This window comes from Lithobates pipiens, unplaced genomic scaffold (genome assembly GCF_037356315.1).
Source record: "Lithobates pipiens isolate NorthernLeopardFrog02 unplaced genomic scaffold, aLitPip1_a1.2 Scaffold_30, whole genome shotgun sequence".
NCBI lineage: Eukaryota > Metazoa > Chordata > Amphibia > Anura > Ranidae > Lithobates > Lithobates pipiens.
The window spans coordinates 12,056,046-12,083,385 of record NW_027507791.1 but is presented as its reverse complement, the minus strand read 5'-3'; the positions used below and the strand labels follow the sequence as shown (position 1 = coordinate 12,083,385).

The 27,340-nt window shown below is 43.7% G+C and overlaps 1 protein-coding gene across 2 annotated transcripts in view; it reads left to right on the top strand.

Moving 5' to 3' along the window:
• The window catches only part of CDC42BPB (CDC42 binding protein kinase beta), a 188,209-nt gene that overhangs the window by 33,297 nt on the left and 127,572 nt on the right, over positions 1-27,340 (top strand). For both annotated transcript variants that reach the window (XM_077463713.1, XM_077463712.1), the window contains exon 2: positions 21,448-21,539. In XM_077463713.1, the coding sequence (XP_077319839.1) occupies positions 21,448-21,539 (92 nt within the window). The remainder of the gene's footprint in view (positions 1-21,447; positions 21,540-27,340) is intronic.

Below are 27,340 nucleotides of genomic sequence, written 5' to 3'. Positions count from 1 at the left end.
AGGTAAGCCTAGATTAAGGCTTACCTGCAGGTCAAAGAAATATCTCCTAAACCTATACGGTTTAGGAGATATTTGCCTGAAGACAGGCACCACTGTCTACGGCGCATGCGCCGTAGACAGCGACGTGCAGGCGCACTGAGCGCAGAATTTCCAACAATGGATCTGCCGCGCGTGTCGGCTCCCGCGCGCATGCGCGGGAGTGACGTCATCGCGGCTCCGCCGAATGACAGCGGCGGAGCTGCGAGACGCCACCAGCAAGATGGATGCGGCGGACTACAGGGGACAGCGGCTGCTTCGCTGGCTCCTGTGTCAGGTAAGTGACACATAATGGACTACTATGCGATGCATAGTAGTCCATTATGCTTTACCTTTGCAGGGAATGGAGGAAGTAAACTCATCAGGGTTTACTTCCTGTTTAAAGGCACCAGTTTTAAAAAATAAAGTATTCAAAAACGCAGATCTTGACGTTTTGGATATTGTGAAGTGCAGAGGAGAGATTTGGGGTCTTATAGACCCCTCGATTTCTCCATAAAGAGTACCTGTCAGCGCCTATTGCTGCCACAATGGATGTTTACATTCCTTGTGACAATAACAGTGATAGCAAATAAAATAAAATAAAAGGTAAAATGACCGTGTAAAAAAATTAATAAAATAAAAGTTTTTTTTTTTTTAAATGTACACAATATCGGCAGGAGGCATGGCCGAAATATTGGCACCGAAAAACCCCATTATCGGTCAATCCCTAGTGTTGTTGATACGTCGTCTTATTATTTTTATTTTCCATACAGCCCACTGGGTCGAAGGATAAAGAATGGAGTGTGTGCGCTAGGCTTTACAGGACTGGACATTTGAACAGATGTTTGCATCTTTGAAAATTCACAAGATGAATCTTTGTATTTGGAGGACTTGCTGTCCAGTCATGAGAGAAATTTTTTGCCGTGAGGGGGTGTGGCTATTAGGATTGCCACTGCTGAGCTGTAGCTCATCAATCAGTGCCTGGCCACGCCTAGTCCCGCCTACTGCTTTTTGGATGGACAACACCGCCTCTGTTGCTGAAACCCGCCCACTGTAAGCTGCAGTGTCTGGAAGGGGGGAGGGTGTGAGACAAATGGAGGATTTTTTTATTTTTTGTATTTTTTTTTCTTTATAATTTTTTATTAAATATTTTACATTTAGGACAAACCATACAATACTGTACAAAAATATGTAAAAAAAAAAAAAAAAAAAGCGTAGTCTGTATACAGGAGGTCCCTGAGTTAGGAACCTCCGACTTGCGTACGACTCCTACTTACGAATGGCAACGGGCACATCGGAAAACATTGGAAAATATTGTTTGCGCATGCGCGGCTACCTGACAGAACATCAGAACACATTGTCTCTGCCGTTCTGCGAATGCGCTTCCTACTTACGAATAAATCCAACTTAAGAACAAACCGGCAGTCCCTAACCCATTCAACTCGGGGACTGCCTGTATATACACTCTTATCTTTGTTCTTCTACCTTAAATCACGTTTCTCAATTATACCGTTTAATCTAATAAGCCCTTCTATACAATAGTTGGTGGAACCCACCATCCCCACCTCATCCAAACAATAAGATAAAAAATAAAAACACCCACACAAAACCCAATTAATCTGAAACCCCCTCCCCCCCCTAAAAAAAAGAGGAGGGAAAGGGAGGCAAAATAGGGACACAATCTAAAAAAAAAAGAAGAAAAAAAAAATGAAGAAATGTATTAAAAAAATGTGCATGGCACCTACCAACAATGACTTGGGAATAAAAATGGGGGAGGATTTGACTTTCTATATTGTATTATATTCGACTTTTTAATTAATATAATGAAATTTTAATGAATATGTATTTGTTGGCCATTATCCGCACCCTTTAGCGCAAGAAAGGCTCAAGAAAAATGCATCCCTTTAAATTCTGTCTTCACACGGGTCCGTTGTTGTAAAAATCTTGCTGCATTTTAATCATTTAAAAAAAAAAAAAAACGCACCACCCGGTTGAAATGCACTAAACGCAGCAAGAACGCACCAGTGTTACTTTTTTTTTTAGTCACATGACCTATGAAAATTGCGGGAAAATGGCAAGCTTTTTGAGGTTCACCTTTTTCTCGGCAGAATGCAGAAAACGCCTTTTTCAGTCACCAAAATGTCAGCGAATCTCTAATTAGAAGGTTCCATTCTAGTAGTAATTATGTTTCCACATCTGTGCAGAAATTCAGATGTTTGACACGTATGTAACTTTATTTGTCAGTCTGACATAGACAATATTGGCGCACTGAGGCTCAAGGTGGGTGCGGTTATGCATTGACCATAATATTAAGTGTCCCACATGTGTCCAAAGAGTTAAACGTCTTGCGGGGACATATGACCAGGTGCTTATAGTCTGTGTCACAATGTTACCCCTGGCTGACAACCCCCCCCCCCCCCCCCCACTTTGGTGGAGAGGAGGATCTGTCATGGGGAGCTTTACCCGCATGCTCCAGCTGGATCGGTAAGTAGAATTGCTCCCACCCCCTCCATTACTGGACACGGTGTGTGGGCGTGGTTACTCCCTTGCGTGGTCGTTCGTGTGGGGGGGGGGGTTCCCTCCTCCCCCCCCCCCCCTTACCTCCTGCTAATGTGTCCCTGCGAGATGTTTAACCTGCTGGCTGCCTCGATCCAGGATGGGGCATAGTCATGGCCGACTGAGCACGGGCTAGCAGTCCGGGCAGGCTGAGGTGACCACGCTCCCGGTTTTATTGCTCCCCTTTAAATGTGCGGCCTCAAAAATGTTCAGTGGGGGGTACCGTCTTCCGGTAAGGCCCCTTTCACACCGCTGCGACTTAGCGGTGATTTCAGGGAATGCCTGTGTTAGTAAACTTGAGGTTTATGGACCTCAGCTTGCATGAAACTCAGACCAACGTAGTTCAGGGACTACTTTGAAGTTGCACATATGAATTGTTATCATTGGAAATCATGGGGAATGACTTGTCACGTGACTTTGCAGTCTCAAGTCGCACAAGTATGAAAGGGGTCTGACTGGAAGGGTGGGACACCCTGCAGTCGTGGGGAATGCATGTGGCTGCAGCACACTAATGTGGGGTTGAAGAGGTTAAAGCTGGCGGTGAGGAGGCAATACAAGTGTGCCGCCTCAGTGCCTGGCAAATGCTCTCTGAAGAGCGACCTGAACACAGTGAGCGGCGTCTACTCACAGGGCATAGTGAATACGTGTCAGACTTCAAGGAGGCAAATGTATGGGGATCTTCACAGTAAGTACGTTTTATAAACTTCAGGATGGTTCAGATTAATAGAAGGCTAGAAATCATTAAAATACAAGTTGGAAATGAATAAAGGATTTGTGTTTTTTGACAAGCGATAAACGCAGTTCTGTTTCTAGCGATTAATCTTGGGATTGGACACGTCTGCTGTCGCGTGTTTGCACTGAGGATCTCTGCATCTTCCCCATACCTTTACCCTTCCTCCAGCTCGTTATTTAATTGCTTTATAATGCGTCATAAAACATTCGCCGCTCGCAACTATTAGCATTTTACAATTGTTTTGCATCATCTTTTACACTGCGTTTATGGCCGGATATTTTACAACTGTCTTTATGACTGTTTACGTTACACATAATACAGTTACATTGGTGCAGACTGAGCTTGTTGGTAACTAATGACACAATGAAAGCGCTTGACACAATTATTATCCTTGTTAACCACTTAAGGGTCTGGTCTATTTTTCAAAATTGTTAAAAGTTAAAATCAGGTTTATTTGCAAAAAAATTACTTAGAACCCCCAAAACATTATACAGTATATATTTATATTTCTATATATTTTTTCACACACCCTAGAGAATAAAATGGCGGTGGTTGCAATACTTTGTCACGCCGTATTGCTAGAATTATGCGTATGCGTTCGCTTCTGCACTTGAGCACAGTGGGATGGGGCGCTTAAAAATTTTTCTTGTCTATTTTCCTTTTTTTGTATCACTATTATTCCTATTACATCCTTTGTAATAGAAAAAAAAAAGCATGACAGGAACTCTTTAACCCCTTTCCGACCAGCCTCACCTCCCTAATACTTACCTGAGCCTCATCTCAATCCAGCGTTATGCACAAGAGCTTCAGCTATCCGGGGTCTCTCCCTCCTAATTGGTTGAGACAGCAGTGGGCACCACTGGCTCATGCTGCCATCAATCACAGCTATTGAGGAGTGAAAGAGGGTGGGGCCGAGCCACGGCTGTGTGTGAATGGACACGCAGAGCCGCGGCTCAGGAGCGAGTCTAGTTGGTTGCCCCCCCCCCCCCATTGCAAGCTGCTTGCTCTGGGGGCAGGAGTGAGGTGCCAGGAGCCACACCGATGGGGGACCTGAAAAGAGGAGGATCAGGGCTGCTCTATGGAAGACCACTGTTTAGGGTCACTATAGCTGCTAGTAGTGATCATTGTGTTTTGCCAGCAGAACACAATAGCTATGGGGGGAAATATAGCAGTTTTCTTTCCTTCCACAATAGTTCGAAGAGCTTACACTTTTGTAATGGTGCATGTGGACAGTTTTTCACTTTGTTTTTTTTTGCAATTATTGTAGCCTCCCTGGCGGTATTCCCGAGTGTGGCTCCGGGTGAGATTTCAGTACCAAAAGCGATAACCCTGAGCCAGACTTGGGATCGCATTGCAGGATCCATGTAGAGGTTACTTAGCTTGTCCCCAGGATCCTGCGATGTCTCTCCGCTGTCATCTGCGAGCCGCCGTGTCTCGCTCGATCTGTCACAGTGCCGGTGTCCTGTCGAGAACTGTCCCCCGTCGGATAGTGTCCGCCCTATACTGTACTTGCGCAGTACGGAGGACGTAGGAGACGCCGAAAGTCTCAGATGATGACCGGTGCCTGCGCACTTAAAGTGGTTGTAAACCCTTACAAACCACTTTGACCTACAGGTAAGCCTAGATTAAGGCTTGCATGTAGGTCCAAGAAATATCTCCCAAACCTACATGGTTTAGGAGATATTTGCCCGAAAACGGGCACCGCTGTCTACGGCGCATGCGCCGTAGACAGCGACGCGCAGGCGCACTGAGCGTGGCATCCTTGATAACGAAGATGGCGCACAATGCCACGCGTCTCGGCTCCCGTGCGCATGCGCGGAAGTGACATCATCGCGGCTTCGCCGAATGACAGCGGCGGAGCTGCGAGACCCACCGAGGAAGATGGATGCTCCGGGCTACAGGGGACAGCGGTGACTTCGCTGGCTCCTGTGTCAGGTAAGTGACACATAATGCACTACTATGCGATGCATAGTAGTCCATTATGCTTTGCCTTTGCAGGGAATGAAAGAGGAAGTAAACTCATCAGGGTTTACTTCCTCTTTAATAGTACCTTCTGCCCTCAGTCCAGGTTCAAGCCCTACCATCCAAGTGGACATAGAGTTAGAATAAAAATATGCCGAGCGGCCCTGTTACAAACGACTGTTTTACACATCGGAAGCATGTGAGGAAGGTACTATTAAGTGCGCAGGCGCTGTTCATCTTCAGAGGCTTTCGGCATCTCCTTTGTCCTCCTTACTGCGCCTGCGCAGTATAGGGTGGATACTATCCGATGGGGGGAAACTACTCGTCAGAACACTGGGTTCCGTTCCCTGCGAGTGTTGCGACGCACGGGGACGGAGTTCGGCGCCAAATTCAAAATGTAAAGCACAGTTTAGATACAGTACACTGTAATATTACAGTACTGTATCAAATAACACATCCCCTTGGTCCCTAGTGGTTTGCCCAGTGTCCTGCATGCAGTTTTATATTATAAATACTATTCTTACAGCCAGGAAACTGGAGATTGTCCATAGCAACTAAAAAATGTCAGTTTTACATCAAGTGGTTTTAGACCAGCTAGAAAACGGCGATAATAAATTAGAATCACTTACAGATTTGAGTGATAATGATTTGTGGGGAAATCCGTCATCAAACACTAAAAGTAATGACAGCGACAATTCTGCAACTGATCAAATTTCTTGTTTTTGGTTTGATTACATTGATTAATTTTTATTATTATTATTTGTTATAACTATTTATAGTTTCTGATTTTGTGTTTCAAGCTCTATCATACCCGGGATGTCTATTAGACTCTTGGACAGATTTAAGTGAGTTATTTCTAAGAATTACAGGCCTACAATATAAAATGCCAAATTTCCATGCAAAATAATCAAAAATCTGAAATCATATCTCCAGGGAGGTTAAACCCTTCCCTTTTCCTTGTGGGGTGAACTTTGCCTATGAAAACCATATAACCTACTTTCCATGTGTTTTTTGATGAAGAAAATACTGTGAACTGGCTCTAAAAACGTTTCTTTTCATTAGCATGTTTTGGGGGGCAGGGGGTGTAATCAGGGAAGGCAAAATAATAAGCAGATTGAAGTTCAGGTTTAATGTAGTCACCACATGTGAGGAGTGGCGAGCTGCGATGTGTGACGTCTCTTTTCCTAGATTTAGGCACTCTTTGAAAAAAGCTTTTCTTTAAACCTCAGAGGACAAAAAAATGTAAACATCAGTTGATTGGGAATCCATTTTTTCCTTTTGCCGGTCCCTCCCGGAGCTCCATAAATGCTGATTTGTAGCAGACCTTCCATGGCTGACAGCTGGCCTAACTTAATGGATTAGGAAGGATCGGTCAGAGCTGCCTCCCAGATGTCTCCGGTGTGGTGGTGGTGGGGGGGGTCTTGCTTCTCCCCCAGTGACGCCCAATACATTTTTAATGCTCAGGAGTTTTTTTTTTTTTTTTTTTTATTTGTAAATTTCATTGATCGTCTGCGTCCATCTCTTCTGGCTGGTGAGGGGTTAACTGGAGCTTCCCAGGAAGTCGGTAGAACAGGAAAGGGAAGCAATCACTTTGGCAGCTGACAACCTCTGACCTCCATTGTTTTCCAGGCCTCATAGGTCAGCTGTGCACTCCATGGACTGGGGATAAGGAGGTGAGCTTAGTACATGGCTCTCCTTCCTTCGCTCTCAGTGGGAGACTTGTAAAATGTTGTAAAGCGATTTCCCCCCAACCCCACCGCCAAGAATGCCGAGCGGCTGTAATTATTATTATACAGGTTTTATATAGCGCCAACAGTTTGCGCAGCACTTTACAACATGAGGGCAGACATTAGTTACGTTAAAATTTGGTACAAGAGGAATCCGAGGGCCCTGCTCATTAGAGCTTACAATCTAAAAAGGAAGGGTCAATTGATACAAAAGGTAATAGCTGTGGGGGGATGAGTTGATGGAGGAAGTAAAACAGTGTTAGAAGCAGGATAGGCTTCTTTGAAGAGAAGGGTTTTCAGGGATCGTCTAAAGATGGATACATTAGGGGACAGTGAGACAGATTGGGTTAGGTAGTTCCAAAGGATGGGAGAAGCTCTGGAGAATTCCTGGAGGTGAGCATGGGAGGAGGTGACAAGGGAGCTAGAGAGCAGGAGGTCTTGGGATGACCGAAGAGAGCGGCTTGGTTGGTATTTTGGGTCTAGGTTAGTGATGTAGCTGGGGGCAGAGTTATGGATGGCTTTTTAAATTGTTAGTATTTTGAATTTTATTTGGGGTGGAGGACACTGTGTCCTAGCTATGGCTATGGTTATTTTTTATGCTTGTCACCTTTTTTTTTGAGACATTGTTTTTAGGCTTTTCATTTACTTTAAGCCCTTCATGTCCAGCCGCAGCCTCCCTTTGTTGGGGCCTGTACGCCCAGGGCGTGGGAAGGATCATCTCGTTATATGAACACTGTGATTGGCTGTCTCCTGCCTTCTCCCGATCATTAGTACGGACTGAGAGCGGTCTCCCTTTATGCAGGTGCTGGCATTAAAGTCGTGTTGTATTTTATTTATTTTCACCTTAAAGTGGAGTTCCACCCAAAAGTAGAACTTCCGCTTATTCTCCTCCCCCCTCCGGTGCCACATTTGGCACCTTTCTGGGGGGGGGGGGGCGGACCTGTTTTTGGCAGGTCCCCTTCCCCACTTCTGGAGATGGCATGCGATGAAGCTCGCCCCCCCCCCCCTCCCCCATCACCGGGCCAATTAGAAAGCACAGCGTGTTTTGTGCATGCGCAGTAGAGAACCAGCTGTGAAGCCGACACACTGCGTTACTTTAACTGCCAATTGCGCGGTTGTTCAACCCTGTACCCAAATAAAATTGATTTCCTTTTTTTTCCCCACAAATAGAGCTTTCTTTTGGAAATATTTAATCACCTCCTGAGGTTTTTATTTTCTGTGCTATAAACAAAAAAATAAGACCATTTTTTTTACTTTCTGCTATAAAATAGATCCAATTAAAAAATGAAATTTCTTCATCAATTTAGGGCAATATGTATTCTGCTAAATATTTTTGGTAAAAAAAAAAAAAAAAACGAAATAAGCATGTATTGATTTGGCTTGAGCAAACGTTATAGCGTCTACAAACTATGGGATAGATTTATGACTTTTTAACTAGTAATGACGTTGATTTTTAGCGGGACTGCAACATTGCGGCAGACAAATATGACACTTTTTGGGGACCAGTGGCGCCAATACAGTGATCAGTGCTAATAAAAATAAAAAATGCAGTGATTACTGCCGCTCCAGCAGTCATCTGCCCTTTTTCACGTGGTTGTACACTTGTAATAGCAATTGGAACAGCTAACTAGCCACTCGTTTGCTATTACAAGCAGTGCAAGAGTAAGCCCCCAACCAACCCCCCCCCCCGCCGCCTTCAGCAGTTTGCTCGGGCTCTCAGGTCCCACCCATAATGTACACGAAAAAAGCAATGAACCCACAAGGACTTTTTTTTTTTCCTACAAAATTGGCTCAGAAGTGCTGAATCACTAACTCGCAACCCCCCCTCTTTTTTCTCTCTATAGCTGGCCTTTGTAAAAAAGAAATTTGCTTTGCAATCCAGCGGTGTTCCGTATGGATCCGCTGCTACACACCCATTCCTAGGCCACTATCTTCTTTTGACATCATCACTGGGCAGCTTGATTCCTCCAGGTTCTTGCAGTTTGCCCAGTGATGATCATGAGTTGTGATGCATGATTAGATTACCGACTGCAAAATCCAGCAGAGACCGATGACCCCCCCCACTGAATGTGACACAGGTGCAGAAGAGGCACCCCAAGCCTCTTGGGATGCATTGCATGTGTAACCCAGGAGGCTGCGGGCAGCAAAAATGACATTCTCATCTTTACAGGGCTTGACAAATCCCAGGCTGCCATGGTGACTAGAAATTGCGCCCTGGCACCTGGGCTTTTGTCAGCCCATTCACAGTTGCAGTTTTCCTTGTTCCTGGTCACATAACCTCAACGTAGTGTTGAGTAGAGATATTGGACATTTTCAAGAAAACTTGTGAAAACTGTCCTTTCATTAGACATTAGATTGCAAGCTCCTTTGCACAAAAGGACCGTGGATATCCCTGCCCTGTAAAGTTCTACAGATTTTTTATTTTTTCCTAAAGAAATGAATAATAAAATAAATCTGGCCAGCTTGAAGCGGTTGCTGTCCTCATGCCGCTAACAAGATGAAGAAAAAAAAAAGCTTGGTTTTATGGACTTCATTCTCCTCCTGATACACACGGGGGCCAGCCTGTTGCAGCTGGAGGCCGCTGATTGCCAGAGCCAAGTTTAGCTTCTGTCGAAATGGTTGCGGCTTATTAAATGGCATATTACAGCCTTCATGTGGTGGCTATTAAATTAAAGGTTCTCCTGATTAAATCGTGCATGGCTGTGATCAGCTGTAGCGGTGCAGCGTTTGATTCGGTGTTAATGACCGGTGATGGATTGTCTGCACGCTGACCAGTGTGACTGGCACTGCACGGTACAGGCAACGCCGTATTTCATCCAAAGGGGATGTAGTGTCCACGGGAGGAAATTCCTGATCTCAGGATCTGCTCTGTGGCATAATAGCCAGGAAGGAGAGGAAGCCGCAACCTCCGTGAAAAGCTAACGTGCAGCTGCAGCCCAGGGAGCAAACAGGATGCTGACATGTGTCACAAGGAAGTGCCTATATATCTCTCTCCATCAATGGATCAGATTGTCCTGATGGACAGGATAAGGCTCTGATAATGTATGGATGGGACGTCCCTGTGCCGGGCTTTGGTGACATCAGGCTTTTTTTTTTTTTTTTTTTTTGGTGGAAAAAAAACACAAGGCTGGAGTCACAGCTATGCATTTTTAGTGCTTTTTGCAGATTTGCACTACAGAACATGTTCTATAGGAAGCCGTGTTAAATGGAGTGTAGTGCAAAATGCACTATATATGTATTGGGTGTGAATTGGCCCTAAATGAATGTTCTGACAGCTGAACTAAGGCCTGGTTCATACCTGTGTAGGATGCAGTTTGCATATTCCAGGTGCATGTTTCAATGCATGTTTTTGATCCATTCAAGTCTATGCCGGGTGGATATAAATTTTTTTTTTTTAAACAGATTTTTTGATTTAAATCAGTTTTTTTTTTTAGTTTTTTTATTTGAATCGGATTTAAAAAAAAAAAAAATCGGTTTTAAATAAAAAAAATAAAAATCAGATTAAAAAATCTTGTTTGAGCTTCAGGTGTTTTGGAGTGGAGATGGGAACCGTCTCCATAGAGAATAGATTTTTTTTCCCCTTTAGACCCCTTTCATACCAGGGCGTTTTTCAGGCGCTATAGCGTTAGAAATAGCATCTGCAATCCGCTCTAAAGAAGCTGCACCATTGTTTGTGGTGTGAATGGGGCCGTATGACTTGCTGCAGAGTTACAATGTTACAGTCTGATCACTGGGGGAGCGTAGAGTCCAAGGAAACCTGTGAATGTAGCAGCCTCCCTTTTTACTTACCTGAACCCGATCTTTCCAGCTGGTGTCTCAGGTCCTGATTGGATAGATTGATAGCAGTGCATCCATTGGCTTCCGCTGCTGTCAATCAAATCCAGTGATGTGGGGGGCGGGACAGAGTCCTGCTGTCTGTGTCAATGGATGCAGCAGCAGCTCTCCAACGGGGCACTTGAGAAGAGGAGGCAGGAGTGCTGGTAGGGACCCCAGAAGAGGAGGATCGGGGCCACTCTGCAAAACCAAAATTATTATTTTTTAAACGAGCCTTAACATATCCTTTAAATAAGCACGTGTTTCAGTGCTTCTTTGGTGTGTTTAAGTGCATTCCGCTGCATTTTACAGCATTCCGGTGTAGGAAAAATGCAGCATGTTCTACTGTTTTTTCATTTTTTCTGGAATGCACTGGTGTGAACTGCGCCATATAACCTACTTTCTAGAGCTGCACAATTAATCGTTAAAAAATCCTGATCTCGATTCACCCCCCCCCTCCCCCCCATTTCTATTGCAGAGTTTGCTTATTCTTTCATATAACAAGTGGAGAGACTTATCTACTCACTCAGCTGTCAAAAGAAAACATCACACTTTCTTCCCCCTAAAATCAGGGGGAAATCATGGGTGCATGTTATATGCCAATCACCCGCTGTTTCTAACCCTTTCTGCATTTCTCTGGGGCTTCCAGGTATCTTCGGCCGTTCTCGGCTATCTCCAGCCATTCTCGGCTATTTTTGGCCGCACTCGGCCGAATGTGCCCGAAAATAGCCGAGAACGGCCAAGTGCGGCCAAAAATACCCGAAAGCCGCCGAGAACTACTGAGCGCCGCCGAGATACACAGGACATCCGCTCTGCATCTCAGCGGTGCCATTTTTAAATGGCAAACACACTGAGAAGACTACAAATGACTGACAAAGCTGCAATGCAAGGCTGCAAATGACATGCAAGGCTGCATTGATGGGCATTTAAATGTAAGTTTTTTTTTTTTTGTTTTTTTTCCCTTAAACTTCTCTCCTAAAAGTTTTTTTCTTTTAAATTCCCTCCTAAACTTGGGGTGTGTGTTATACACGGGCGCGTTTTATATGCCGATAAATACGGTAAATCTTACTTCTTAAATCAAAGGAATAAACTTCTGTGTGAAAATAAAATCCAGACAGTCTGCCAAGTTTTTAACAATGTGTAAATGCAGGAAGTTTAACCACCTTAAAGGGGTGTTCCAGCGCAAATAAAAAAATAAAAAAGTCAGCAGCTACAAACACGGTAGCTGCTGACTTTTAATAAGGACACTTACCTGTCCAGGGTGTCCGCGATGTCGCCCCTCCCCCCCGAGGCCGATAAGTCCCTCGTATCGGGTCCCAGCGCCGCCATCCTCACTAAGGGAAAATAGGCAGTGGAGCCTTGCCGCTTCACTGCCCGTTTCCGAATGCAAATGTGCGAGTCGTGCAGCACTTTGTGAATGGGGCGTGCTGTGTTCTGGTACACACACAGTTCCCAGAACACACAGCCCCCCATTCCCCAGAAGACAACGCGTTCTGCCTAACAGGACACCGATTGTCTGCTCCCTGTTATCGGGAGCAGCGATCAGTGTCATGTCACACACAGCCAATCCCCCAGACAGTTAGAAACACTCCCTAGGACACACTTAACCCCTCCCTGCCCTCCTAGTGGTTAACCCCTTCACTGGCAGTGACATTTTTTACAGTAATCAATGCAATTTTATAGCATTGATCACTGTATTGACAATGGTCCCAAAAATGTGTCAAAATTGTCTGATGTGTCCTCCATAATGTCGCAGTTGCAATAAAAATCGCTGATCACCGCCATTACTAGTAAAAAAAAAAATATATAAAAATGCCATAAAACTATCCCTTATTTTGTAGAAGCTATAACTTTTGCGCAAACCAATCAATAAACGCGTATTACGATTTATTTTTAATTTTTTTTCTCCAAAAGTATGTAGAAGAATACGTATCGGCCTAAACTGAGGGAAAAAAATGTGTTTTATATAATTTGGGGGGATATTTATTATAGCAAAAAGTACAAAAAAATTCATTTTTTTCCCCAAAATTGACGCTCTTTTTTTGTTTTTTTTGTTTATAGCGCAAAAAATAAAAACCTCAGAGGTGATCAGATACCACCAAAAGAAAGCTCTATTTATGGGGAAAAAAAAGCCGTCAGTTTTGTTTGGAAGCCACGTCACGCGCGACAGCGCAATTGTCAGTTAAAGCGACACAGTGCTGAATCGCAAAAAGTGCTCTGGTCAGGAAGGGGGTAAATTCTTCTGGGGCTGAAGTGGTTAATGATCAAAGTTGGTGCTTTGGGGGGAAAATAGTACTGTAGCTTGTATCTTGTGACTTGTCAGGACTTTTATTAGTTACTGAAAGGTAGAAGATGATATTGCTGGCAGCAGAAAAGCCGTCTCTGGCAAAACGAAAACACTCCGCCACCCTCTTTGTTTTCCCCGAATCGGCCTCTGTGCTGTACCTGGGTGTGTTTCCAAAGGCGCACATGTCAGATATTGACATTTAAAGAGCGGACTGACCAGCTGGTCCAGACACACCCAGACTGTAAGCAAGTCAAAGTCTGCCCTTTTCTCGTATTGACTGCAAGTAATGTCAGTGGGTTGTGTGTGCGGGAGATCCAGATGATGCAGGCAAATAAACACCGAGTATAAAGGGAACGCTTATCTTCCCACCTGAACAGCACCTGTCTCTCCATGTCTCTCTGACTCTTTTAAGTCTTTTAATGTTTCTGCGGCAGATATGCGCATCGTGTAACCATTGCATGCTGCAGCTGGGAAGACATTGTCTGACTTGGAATGAACCCGTCAGCAACCTGTTTCTTAACCACTTTTGCCCCATAAACAAAGAAAGGCCCAACAAGTTATAAAAAAAAATATATATATATATATATATATATATATATATATATATATATAAATTTTTTTTTTTTTTTTTCTTCAATAAAAAAAAAAATCAAATCTCTTCATGAATTTAGGCCAATATGTATTCTGCTACAATATTATTATTGGGCTGCAACTAACGATTATTTTCATTTCCCTGTTCTGCCTTGTGACATGACAGATCACCGCTCCCTGTCATAGGGAGCAGTGATGGCTGTCATGTGAGCGGAAGCCCGCCCCCCACAGTTAGAATCACTCCCTAGGACACGCTTAACCCCTTTATCGCCTCCTAGTGGTTAAACCCTTCACTGCCAGTGTCATTTCTAGTAATCGGTGCATTTTTATAGTACTGATCGCTGTATAAATGACAATGGTCCCAAAATAGTGTCAAAAGTGTCCAATGTGTTCGCCATAATGTCGCAGTCATGATAAAAATCGTAGATCGCCGCCATTATTATAAATAAAAGAAATAAAAATGCTATAAATCTATCCCCTATTTTGTAGACACTTTAGACAGTAGTAACTTTTGTGCAAACCATTCAATATACGCTTATTGCAATTTTTTTTCTTCTTACCACAAATATGTACAAGAATACATATCGGCCTAAACTAAGGAAAGATTTTGGTTTTTTTTAATATATTTTTGGGGATATTTATTATAGCAAAAAGTAAAAAAAATATATTTTTTTATAGCGCAAAAAATAAAAGCCGCAGAGTTGATCAAATGCCACCAAAAGAAAGCTCTATTTGTGGGAAAAAAAAGACGTAATTTTTGTTTGGGTACAATGTGGCACGACTACGCAATTGTCAAAGCAATGCAGTGCCGAATCACAAAAAGTGCTCTGGTCAGGAAGAAGCTAAAATCTTCTGGGGCTGAAGCGGTTAATAAGAGATCTCGGTTTCTTATCCCTTTGCAAGGAAGGGAAACGGATTGTTCCCTGTGTACAGAGCTCTGTGTTGATTTATCAACACAGGGCTCTGGGCTGTGATTGCACACCGCAGATCAGCAGGTCCCGGTCATGAATCATTGGCTTGGACTTGCTGACAGGCTCCCGCTGTGTGCAATCGCAGTGGGAGCCGGCCGGGGGCTGCTTGTCCACTCTACAATGAGGGTGGGTGGTCGCTGAGTGGGTAAAGCAGAAGAAAAACCTTACCCATGGGGGCACTGCTGGCTTTTCCCTGCCATGCTCCTGTCAGTAAAGTGTAATAGAGGGATTGGATGCGTGCACAATGCATGTGAGGGCGTCAGGACTGGACAGATGCTGCTTTTCCTGTTTGTTTAGGTGAATGTATTGTGAAGTCATAATACTTCTATGCAGTGAGTGTGGTGTTGGGGCGAGCGATCTTGTACAGAACGCTGTGTTTCTGCACTGTGCTGCTTGCCCGGGTGGAGCCCCGGCCACGCTCTTACCTGCACTGAGTCATTTTGCAAATCTAAAACAAATGTTTATGATCGTGTTTGAACTTGCAGTCGTGTTTGCTTGAATTCTTGGCTTCAGCCTCTTCCATACACCAGAATCCACTGAGGAATCATTTTGGGGGGGGGGGGGGGGTCGATTTACGTTTTTCTGTTTTCAAGCATCAGATCCCAGCTCTGCTCTCTTCTTCCTGCAATGTATCCGCTGTGTGCTTTTCACCCTCTCTCTACATTTAATGAGGGGTGCATAAACTTTTACCAGAAAACTGCCTATACAGGTGAGGGGTGCCTGGGAATAGAAACAAACTCTGCAGCTTTTCCCAAAGTTAACCACGTGCCTATTGGGTACTTTCACCACCTTCCTGCCCAGGTCAATTTTCAGCGTTCAGCGCTGTCACACTTGCTCTGTCATCCAACACTGTGCCCATCTGAAATTATAATTTTCTTCTTTTTTTTTTTTCAGAATGATCGACCTTTCTTTTGGTGGTTCGCCACGGGATTTTTTATTTTTTACAAAAAAAAATGACAAAAGACCAACATTTTTGGAAAATACGTTTTTCTTTGTCTCTGTTATAATACTTTTGTAAATAAGTAATTCTTCCTCTTCACTGATGTGAGGTGGCACTGGTGATCGCTGATGGGGCAGGACTGATGGTCACCGATGGGGGCGGCGCTGATGGTCACTGAAAGGCAGCACTGACTGGCATCACTGTTGGGGCGGCACTGCCCTGATTATCTTTGCAGAACTCCCCTGTGAGGAAATGCTGTTGATCGGCTCTCCTCTCCCCGCACGCTGTCAGTGTGAGGCGAGGAGAGCCCCGATATCCGGCATTTCCTTGTTTTACATGTGATTGGACACAGCTGATCACATGGGTAAAGAACCACATCATCGGCTCTTTACTGAGATCAGTGATGAGCCGGGTCACAGGGACAAAGCGCACCAACGATTGGCTCGCTGTGCGCCCCCCACAGGTGTGCAAGAGTAGGACAATGTCATATGACGTCGTATCAGAACAATAAAGCCACCGCCCGCCAGTTGTCAATACGGCAGGTGGGAGGTGGTTAAAGTGATTCTTAAGGATCACTTTTTCATTTTTAAAGATAACAAATATGTTTGTACTTACCTCCTTCATGCAGTGGTTTTGCACAGAGCAGCCCAGATCTCCCTGGGGTCCCCTGCCGGTGCTTCTGGCTACTACTCCCCCTGACGATTGGTTCTGTAGCAAGCCGCTAGCTTTGGGGGTACTAGTTCATAAGAGACTCGCAGCGCTGCACCCTCCTCACTGGCTGTCATTGACAGCAGCAGGAGACAATGGTCCCCACTCCTCCTGTGTCTGAGAGTGGAGAGAAGCCTCTGCTCTTGTGCACATCTCTGGAGTGAGATCAGGCTCAGGAAAGTATTGGGGGGGGGGGGGGGGGTGCAGAAGGTTTTTCTTGCCTTTAGAACCACTGTTAGGTTGCCACCACAACCTTTTGAAGCTCTTTTGTGTTAAAAAATAAATAAAACAAAAACGCCTGAAAAGCTCAAGAAAAGTACCAATAAATGTATTCACACTGGGGCAGCGTGCTTCCGTTGCGGTGAGAAAAATCCTGCTTGCAGCATCTTTGGAGCTTGTTTGGAAAGCTAAAATAAAAACCGGACCAAAAACTCACTACCTCATTGAAAGCAACAGAAAACACACTACGGCCGCGATGCATTTTTGGTGTCGTTTTTGAGTTGCATGTCCTTTTAACGATCGCACCGCAAACACTGTCAGATTGTGGCAAAACCCCATAGGCATTTTTGCCGCGGATCAGTGTAAAAGAGCCCTTGGGTTTCTTTCACACTGGTTCATATGAAAAATGCCTCGGCGTTTATTGGAGTGTTTTTGCTGTGCTTTTGCAGCATTTGCGGTGCGTTTAACCACTCCCATACTGCGGAACATCCAATGACGTCCTGGGCTTTTAGTGGTGATATCTGAATGATGGGTGCAGCTGCAGGCATAATCCAGATATCGTTTTTTTTTTTTTTTCATGTGGCAGTTCCCTACACCATAAGAGAGCAGGTCAGCCGCTTGATCGTTCTTACCGGTGATGGGAGGGGACGTCCCCCTGCCCTCCGTGCTTCCCTGTGCGATCAGAGACCCGGAAAAGGAATCCGCCGGAAAGAAGTCAGAGAAAACTGAGGGACAGATGGTCCCCAGTAGTCTCGGAGTCTCGGGCGTGATGTTATGACGCCACGTCCTGGCCGCTGGAATTAAACAAATCCGGGGACTCGACTAGAAGGCATCAGAGCTTTTAAAAAAAAATGTATTTATTTTTTTGATCTCATGCCTTCCAGCTTGGAGGAGAGATGTAAGGTCTTATAGACCCCATATCTCAACATAAAGAGGACCTGTCACACACCATTCCTATTACAAAGGGGTGTCAACATTCCTTGTAATAGGAATAAAAGTGATCAAAAACTTTTTTTTTAAGGGAAAGTGGTAAAAAAAAAAAAAAAAAAAAAACTAAAGCGCCCCCATCCCCGCGAGCACGCACGCAGAAGAAAACGCATACGTAAGTCGTGCCCGCATATGTAAGCGATGTTCAAACCACACACGTGCGGTATCACCGCGAACGTTAAAGCGAGAGCAATAATTCTAGCCCAAGACCTCCTCCTAACTGTAAAATCGGTAACCTGCAAAAAAATTTATAGCGCTGCCTATGGAGATTTTTAAGTACCAGTTTTAAGTAAGTTTGGCATCATTCCAGTGTGTGGAATTTTAAAGCGTGACGTTTGAGGTATCTACTTGCTGTAACCTCTGTCACATTATATAGAAATCTGAGCTAACTTTACTGTTTTTTTTTTTTTATTTGTTTTTGTACAAGAATTTTTTATTTATTTTTTTTATCCCAAAAAATTGCATTAAAAATGACTGTGCAAATACCGTGTGACATAAAAAGTTGTAATGACTTTGGTGGTTCTTTGGTAGGTCTTCTCCATAGACTTCTATGGAGGCTTTGAAGACGATTTGAAGCACCACTGAAGCTACATACGGTATAATTTTTGAAGCGAAGCCAAAGCAAGGTGTAAACAGGACTGTAAGCGAACCATTTTACTGAGTGACGGGCTTTGACTGGCGTTCAGAGAGCTTTAACAAAGAGTGTCTGAAGCCATGTTGAAGCAAATGTAAATGAGCCCTAAAGGGACGCTGTCAGGACAGAAATATGGGAACCACCACTGGTCTGCAGTCTGATTCTAGCCATACCCGGCTCGTATTGGAGACGTGGGTGGCCCTGTCGGCATCACCAGGTGTAAAAAAATAAAAATAAAAAATGAACAAAGCCAGGTGGAAAGTTGTTGGGCCAAACAGTGACTGCATCCTATAATTTGCAATCGCTGTTCAGGTATTCTGACAGCTGTGGAATGCTGGCTGTAGGAATACAATAGTCAGCGGTGGCGATTCCTCCATCCATGCAGTTTATTATGCATGGAGGGGATCCCAAGTGAAGTTCAGTCCACAACTGAACAGGGCGAAATTGCCTAGACGGCCCCAGCGTTGTCCTCCATAAGATTGCTGTATATTGCAAGGTATTTATCAGTTTGTATTTACTGAAATAATTGTATTTCCATGTTCTGTGGGAGGCCAGATATAGTGAATGCAGGGTCCTGGGTTTACTAACACTTTAACTTTCTTTGTGACAGCGAAGCAGGGGGTTGCAGCATGTGTACAGCCCTGATTGGCTGCATGTCCTTATTTGGACAGGAGGCTGGGGGGCAGTAAAACCACCATGGCTCAACCTCTTGATTTTACCGCCCTTGGTCTTTTTTTTTTCCTTTGGGGAGGGTTAAGTTCCCCTTTACCTCCTGAATTTTACACAATGTCTTTTTTAACGAGAACTATAAACATTCCAGAAGTCTTTATAGAGCTGTATAGTCGGGCAGGCAGACTCCTCTTTAAAGTTGACCGATGCTTCCTTGTATTCGTGTTTACCGTCTTACTGGTCAGACAGTGGTCATCAGGAATGTTTAGTCTTGCAACAGCAGTTTTTTTTTTTCTCTCCTGCATTTTATTTTGTATTTTTTATTATTAGATCAAATATTCAGCGGGGTTTTTTGCAATGTAAACATTGCTTACATTGTGGGAATGAGAAAAGTCCCTGTACTGTGATCGAATGTACAAGTGAGAAGGCTTGAGATTGCGTTTCCTTGGAGACTCAGCCATGTCCTCTCTGCCGAAATGGAGAATGACTAGGAAAAAATTGAGGTTTTGCATGGCGGGCCTGTAGGCTCATTGAATTTTAAAGGGGAACTTCTATCATTGGACTACTCCCGTTCCCTAAGCGAACGCACACGCACACGCACACACACACGCACGCACACACACGCACGCACGCGCACACACGCACACGCACACACACGCACACACTCTGACTCCAGACCGGCATAATGATGTATCCCTCAGGGGTTTGTCCACGGCCCAGAGACCACATGCACCCTTTGGCACTTTTGTCCCTCTCAGTTTCTGCAGACACTAATCAGTTTCCTTATTGACCTGTTTATAGTAATGATTTTTAGCAGCCTCCTGTAGTATGTCTACAGTCTGACTGTATCCTGCAGCATGCCTGCAGTCTCTGACCATGTCTTGTGTCGTGCCTGCAGTCTCTGACCATGTCTTGTGTCGTGCCTGCAGTCTCTGACCATGTCTTGTGTCGTGCCTGCAGTCTCTGACCATGTCTTGTGTCGTGCCTGCAGTCTCTGACCATGTCTTGTGTCGTGCCTGCAGTCTCTGACCATCTCTTGTGTCGTGCCTGCAGTCTCTGACCATGTCTTGTGTCGTGCCTGCAGTCTCTGACCATCTCTTGTGTCATGCCTGCAGTCTCTGACCATCTCTTGTGTCGTGCCTGCAGTCTCTGACCATCTCTTGTGTCGTGCCTGCAGTCTCTGACCATGTCTTGTGTCGTGCCTGCAGTCTCTGACCATGTCTTGTGTCGTGCCTGCAGTCTCTGACCATGTCTTGTGTCGTGCCTGCAGTCTCTGACCATGTCTTGTGTCGTGCCTGCAGTCTCTGACCATGTCTTGTGTCGTGCCTGCAGTCTCTGACCATCTCTTGTGTCATGCCTGCAGTCTCTGACCATGTCTTGTGTCGTGCCTGCAGTCTCTGACCATGTCTTGTGTCGTGCCTGCAGTCTCTGACCATGTCTTGTGTCGTGCCTGCAGTCTCTGACCATCTCTTGTGTCATGCCTGCAGTCTCTGACCATGTCTTGTGTCGTGCCTGCAGTCTCTGACCATGTCTTGTGTCGTGCCTGCAGTCTCTGACCATGTCTTGTGTCGTGCCTGCAGTCTCTGACCATCTTTTACCATTCCCATAGTCTTTGACTATCCTGTTTTGTGTCTGCTTCTCCTGATGAATATTCACATCATTTTTTTGTGCAGCTCTTTGGTGATATCCCTTTGATGTCATGGGGCTGTACCTGACCCCCCTCCCACCATATCAAGAAAGCTGAGCGCCACTGAGCCGCGGTCTCAGAAAAAGCAGAAAGTGAATGATGCCGGCTGGAAGACTGAGGACATCTAGGGGTGGCATAGAATTACTGCAGATCACAGCGCTGGATTAAAGGTAAGTATTGAAGCAAAATGTTTTTATTTTTACAGGTGTTGGGTTTCTTTAATTGTGTTTTGAAAACATAAGAGTTATTCTTCTTCAATGTATCACAATGAGCGCCTTCTGTACCGAGGAGGGACCATGTATGGGCAGGCTGAATGTACCCAAGTTAATTGATCAAATTGGTCACTACCAGCCTGGCGTTTTTTTTCATGCGATTGTTAGCAGCTATTGTAGCCAAGGTTGCAGCAAAGAAAATTGCTCCATCTATGGCCGGCTGAACACAACCCAGAAGCGTTCATATCATTGCCCACCTCTGTATCGTCTCATGGCTGTGCAGGAATGATGGGAGCTTGCCTGGTTGCAGGGACTAATATGGCTGGTTTTGTCTGAAGGGCTGTGGAATATGTTGGTGCCATGAAAATCAAATTCACAATGTGAGTTCCTGTAGCCTTCATGGTTTTATAATAGAAGAGAACCCCCCCCCCCCCCCCCCCCCCAACCAGCTTTTGTGTGTTTCATCAGTTTGCTGTTGGGTTGACGGCTCGCTCCAATCATCTCATTGTTTATGGTGGTTTATAAGCCTATCTAGATGTTCCTCTGTGGTGAAGAAATGGAGGCGGTGAGGTGTTCTTGTTGTAGCAGTATGGTAGTTCTGCAGCACTGAAAACACAAAAATGGACGGCTAATAAAAGGGGCATTACAGGCAGGTACACAAGTGGTTAAATGGGGGAAAATAGGGAAAAATGTTTTCTTTTAAATGCATTAAATATTTTTGTATTCTTTTCCACAGCAAAACCTTTCACCCAGCTACTGAAGGGAATGCAACTTCACCGGGATGACTTTGAGGTTATAAAAGTTATTGGTCGGGGAGCATTTGGAGAAGTAAGTAGGTTTTCTATTGGCTAATGGTTTTTATTTTTTTGAGGGGGTGCAGGTAGATAATTGTGTGGGCTATTCCAGCTTTCATTATATCATGCAACATATAAAGCTCAACTCCATGTTTTGACATACTTTGGGCCACCTTTGTCCTCTATAACATGTGAGGCGGCTGGGTGTGCGGTATAACCCGTATGTAGCTGCAGTAACATACAGAATACTGCATTGTGTTCCTGGTTGGAGCCAAGACTTCCTGTCTCATATCCGGAACACTGAAGTCTATCGCAGCGGCGCACAGCCACGCAGAGAAAGCGATTGTATTCTGTCAATGAACACAAAACTTCCTCTGATTGGCGGAGTCCGAGGTTGTGACATCATCAGCTCGCCTTTCTGAGTCATTGCTAGAGTATATTGCTTTCTCTGAATGGCTGAGCGCCGTTGTGATAGACTTTATTTTCTTCCAGGTATGAGACCGGAAGTTGGAGCTGAGACTGTTGCCCCAGCTACATACAGGTTATACCGCACATCCAGCGGCCTCACATGTTGGTGAGGGACATAGTCATTTGGGCCAAGCTGGTCCAAGCAAACTATTTATAGTTTGTCAAAAGATGGAATTGAGCTTTAAAGAGAAGCTTTTTTTTTTTACTTTTTTTTTTTTTTTTTTTAAAGCTGTTGACTTTTAAAAATCAGGTATGTACGAATGCCTGGAGTCCAGCACTGTCTTCCTTCATAGAAAAGGGACAGCAGAAAAAGACTGAGTAGTCCAAAGACAGAGTGCCCTTACTCAAGATGGCCACTGGCAGAAAATTATTTTTGAGCAAAATAAAGCATGGAGTCGATGGATGGGGGAGTTTTCTATGAATATCAACAATGAATTAAAAGGGGAGCTCCGCTTGTTTGCACCCTCCACTGCCACATTTGCCACTTTTTGGGGAGGAGTGGGACGTGGATACCACGACAAACTGTGAAGATGTACGACCCCTCCTCCTTACCCCCACAGACTTCTGGGGGACACAGTAGGCAAAGCACTACTTGCACATGCACAGTAGGTAAACCGATTGTCCCGACGGAAGGCTTCACTGCACTTTCCTTACCTAAGATGCCCGTCACCTGCACCCGAAGCTGATTGATGAAACCGTTCAGGTGAGGATAGTGTTGGATCCCAAGGTAAGTGTAAGTGTCCTTATATTAACCCCTCCAGATCTGTGCTATAGCCGAATGACGGCTGCAGCGCACACCTACTTTGCCAGGAGGCCGTCAGGAGAAGTCCTCCCCTTTGCCTGCTCCCTGCCCTGTGATAAGCGAGTCAACAAGACTCAGGTGATCACAGATTGGACAAAGGGGCTGATCCCGTCCCCTTACCACAGGATCAGCTGTTAGCCAATGGCAGCTGATCATGTGATGTAAACAGAAGATCGGTAATCACTGACTTCTGTGCAAGGGACATCAGTCCCGAAGAGGAAGAGGCGAAGCCACCACATCTGCCCACCAGTACCGCCTGCCAGTGCACACAGTGCCACAAATCAGTGCCCACCACTGCATAAGTGCCACCCATCAATGCCTACAAGTGGTGCCAATCAGTGCTGCCTATCAGTGTCACCTAACTGTGCTGATCAGTGCCCTTCAGTGCCGCCCACCAATGCCACCTATCAGTGCCCACTAGAGCCGCACAATTAATCGTCAAGAATTGTTATCGCAATTTATTTCCCCGTTGCGATCTTGAAAAAAGTGTTTCATGTTTCTTGCTATGCAAAGAATTGTCTCTGCTCTTCTGAAGCCACAACTGGGCAGTCTGCCAAGAATCACAACATCCTTTAGCAGTTAAACTTAAGTATAAACATTGTAACAATTTGTCAATGGAATCAAATTTGTGTGTAAGTGAGGAAAGTTTAAACACTAAACCTTTTTCTGACATTTGTTGGTTTCAAGTTAAAATAATTTTTTTTTGCTAGAAAATTACTTGGAACCCCCAAACATTATATATATATTTTTTTTAATAGAAACCCTAGAGTAGGGGTCTCAAACTGGTGGCCCTCCAACTGTTGCGAAACTACAAGTCCCATCATGCCTCTGCCTTTGGGAGTCATGCTCTTAACTCTCAGCCTTGCAATGCCTCATGGAACTTGTAGTTTTGCAACAGCTGGAGGGCCGCCAGTTTGAGACTCCTGCCCTAGAGAATACAATGGTGGTGGTTGCAATATGTCATACTGTGTATTTTCGCAGTCTTTCAAATGCAATTTTTTTGGGAAAAATTACTTTAATGAATAAAAAAAAAAAATAACCAGTAAAGTTAGCCCAATTTTTTTTTTTTGTATAATGTGAAAGATTTTACATCGCAAGAATCGTGAGAGAATCGCAATATATTTATTCTAAGCAAAAAAAATCGTGATTCACATTTTGGCCATAATTGTGCAGCTCTAGTGCCCACCAATGCCTATCAGTGCTGCCTGTTAGTGCTCAACAATGGAGCCTATTGGTACCTATCAGTGTAGCCTCATCAGAGTACATCAATGAAGGAGAAAAATTAACTATCTGCAAAATTTATTAAAATATAAAACGGGTTTGTATTTTTTTTTTTTAAACTAAAAATAAAAAAAACCCAGAGGTGATCAAATACCACCAAAAGAAGCTCTATTTGTGGAAAATAAAACGATAAAAATTTAATTCAGTACAGTGTTGTATGACCGCAAAATTGTTGTTCAAAGAGCGACAGGGCTAAAAACTGAAATTTGGTCTGGGCAGGACAGGGGATTAGGTGCCCAGTAAGCAAGTGGTTAAAAGTCAGCAGCTACAGTATTTGTAGCTGCTGACTCTTAAGTTTTTTGGGAGAAGACTGGAGCTCCACTTTTAAATAGTGTTTTTGGTTTGTGGTGCTCAACTGCAGCGAAGCCCTTCTTATAACCTGCTTTTCCAGGCAATAAAACCACGACTGAGGTTCCAATGCTTTCCCTCTCGCAAAACTTGCAGCCCTATAGGAAATGGCTTCAGCAAGCTGTGTTTGTGAGATGTGGTTATGGACTTGAGTCATCTTTAGGTCATGGAAAGTGCCAGGAATGTAAAGCATATTAGAGGAGAGTTGTGTCATGTCTCACCGGAGAAAGACGTCTGATCAACACTTTGGTTCTGGCTTCGCCCTCACCGATTGCAACACACTTCATATGACATTTTGTGCCGGAGCCTTATCACTTGGCACCATCATGCAACAAAAACGTCTGTATTGCCAACATTCCAAGGACACCTGAGTGCTTTTGCTACATGTTGGAAGTAAAGAAGGCAGGGACGTCAACATAAATAGGTGCCAATATAAGGAAGGGCACAATCTATGTATTCCATTAATGGGCTTAAGTGCAGGAAAGTGCAGAAAGCCTTGCAGCCAATCTGAAGCCTGCTTTCACTGTTCTGACCACTTTAATGAACCACTTGCCCTCTGGAAGATCTACCCCCCTTTCATGACCTGGCCATTATTTTTGTTTTTTGGCACTGCGATACTTAACCACTTCCTGCCCACGCTATAGCTGAAAGACAGGTACAGCGTGGGCTTAGTTTGCCAGGAGGGCGTCCATGGATGTCCTCCCATGATCCAATGGCATGCTCTGTGATTGCCGGCATCTGTGGACTCAGCTTATCACAGATCAGGGTAAAGGGCCAATCACAGTGGCCCTTTACCACATGATCAGCTGTGTCCAATGACCGCTGATCACAGGATGTAAACACAAGCCAGTTATCTTTTCTTTTCTCACACTGACAGCATGAAGAGAGAAGAAGAAAGCCGATAACTGTCTGGTGTTAAAGGGACATCAGCACTGATAATCAGGGAAGTCCCACCAGTGTTGCCTCATCAGTGAAGGAGAAAAACTACCTGTTTGCAAAATTTTATAACAAGCTATGAAAAATAAATAAATATATATATATATATATATATATATATATATATATATATATATATATATTATACTTTTTTTTTTTTTTTTTCAAAACCTTCAGTCCTTTTTTTGTTTTTAGAAAAAAAAAAAAAAAACCCAGCGGTGATTAACACCTAAACGAAGCTCTATTTGTGTGAAAAAAATTATAAATATGTAATAGGGGTACAGTGTAGCGTGACCGCGCAATTGTCATTCAAAGTGTGACAGCGTTGAAAGTTGGCCTGGACAGGGAGGGGGTAAAAGCGTCTACTAGTAAACTGGTAATTGCGCAGTCATGCAACACTTACACAAAACTACATTTATATCAATTTTCCCCACACATAGAGTTTTCTTTTGGTGGTGTTTGATCACCACTGGGGTTTTTTTTTTTTTTGAGAAAAAAAATAAACAGGAAATTTTGAAAAAAATCCCAATATTTTATACACTACAGCAAAAAAACATATTGAATAAAAAATCGGAAAAAAAAAATCTGATTTCATAAATTTAGGCCAATATGTATTCTACATATTTTGGTAACAAAAAAATCGCAGTAAGTGTTTGATTTACGCAAATTTTATAGCATCTACAAATGATTGTGTATGTGTGTGTATATGTATGTATGTATGTATGTATGTATGTATATATATATATATATATATATATATATATATATATATAATGTGTGTGTATATGTATATATATATATATATATATATATATATATATATATATATATATATATATATATATATATATATATATATATATATATATATATATATATATGTATATGTATGAATTTTTTTTTTTTTAATAATAGCGGGGGACTGTGATAGTATGGCAGGCAGTCTGGCACTAAAGGCCCATACACAGGAAACCCGAAAATTTAAAAATACCGATTTTGAAGCGATCGTACCATTAGTCAGATCTTTCAAGAGCTGATCACGATAGTTCATCCGATTTTATCTGATGCACGAAAATTCTCATACGATACTAGATTGTACAATTTTCGTTTTAATCAATACAGTTGTCATCCGAATATACAGTACAAAAACCCTACAACACTTTTTTTTTTTTCTTCTGACGTACAAGAGTTTTTGTAACTTTAGTAAGCTCTTCATGTTCCATATGTGACTAACATGCAAAAAAAAAAAAAAAACTGACAATCTGTCTGATTTTCAGAATGTGTGTAAAGGACATTACTGACACTTTGTGGGAACCAGTGACACTAATACAGTGATCATTGCTAAAAATATGCACTGTCACTGTACTAATGACACTGGCTGGGATGGGATTAACATCACAGGCAAATGGCTCATATAGTGCAGTTGCACTGAATATAAATCCTATGTGCTCTTAGTAAAGTAAGCCCCATTCAACACCACTCTTGCGATAAACCCTTGTATGGCCTCCTCCTTCCCCTCCTGGGATTCAGCACTCTTAACATGTCTATTTGTCATCGAACCACATGCAATCAGAAAGGCAGAATACATAGTGCTCTCCTTTCCAACACGGCAATCAAAGGGTTAAATGCGTGCCTAACCAGTGTTTGTTTACTAGGAGGTGCTTTTACTAAGAGATGTGCCGGTTTTTATCCCCTGCTTTGCAGTGAAACAAGAATGGGCACATCCCTGCTGACAGGACAGAGCTCTGCCTTTTTTACATTGACAGAGCTCTGTCTGGTCTTCCTCCACGCTGATCAGCGGGTACCGGTGGTTAATCATTGGCCAGCACTCACTGATCGGCTTGTCTGCAACTCCTCACAAATCACAAAACTATTTAGTAGAGCTGCATGATTTTGACTAAAATGAGAATCGCATCATTTTTTTTTGCTTAGAATAAAGATCATGATTCTCGTAGTGTAACATCTTTCACATTATACAAAAAATTGGGTTAACTTTACTG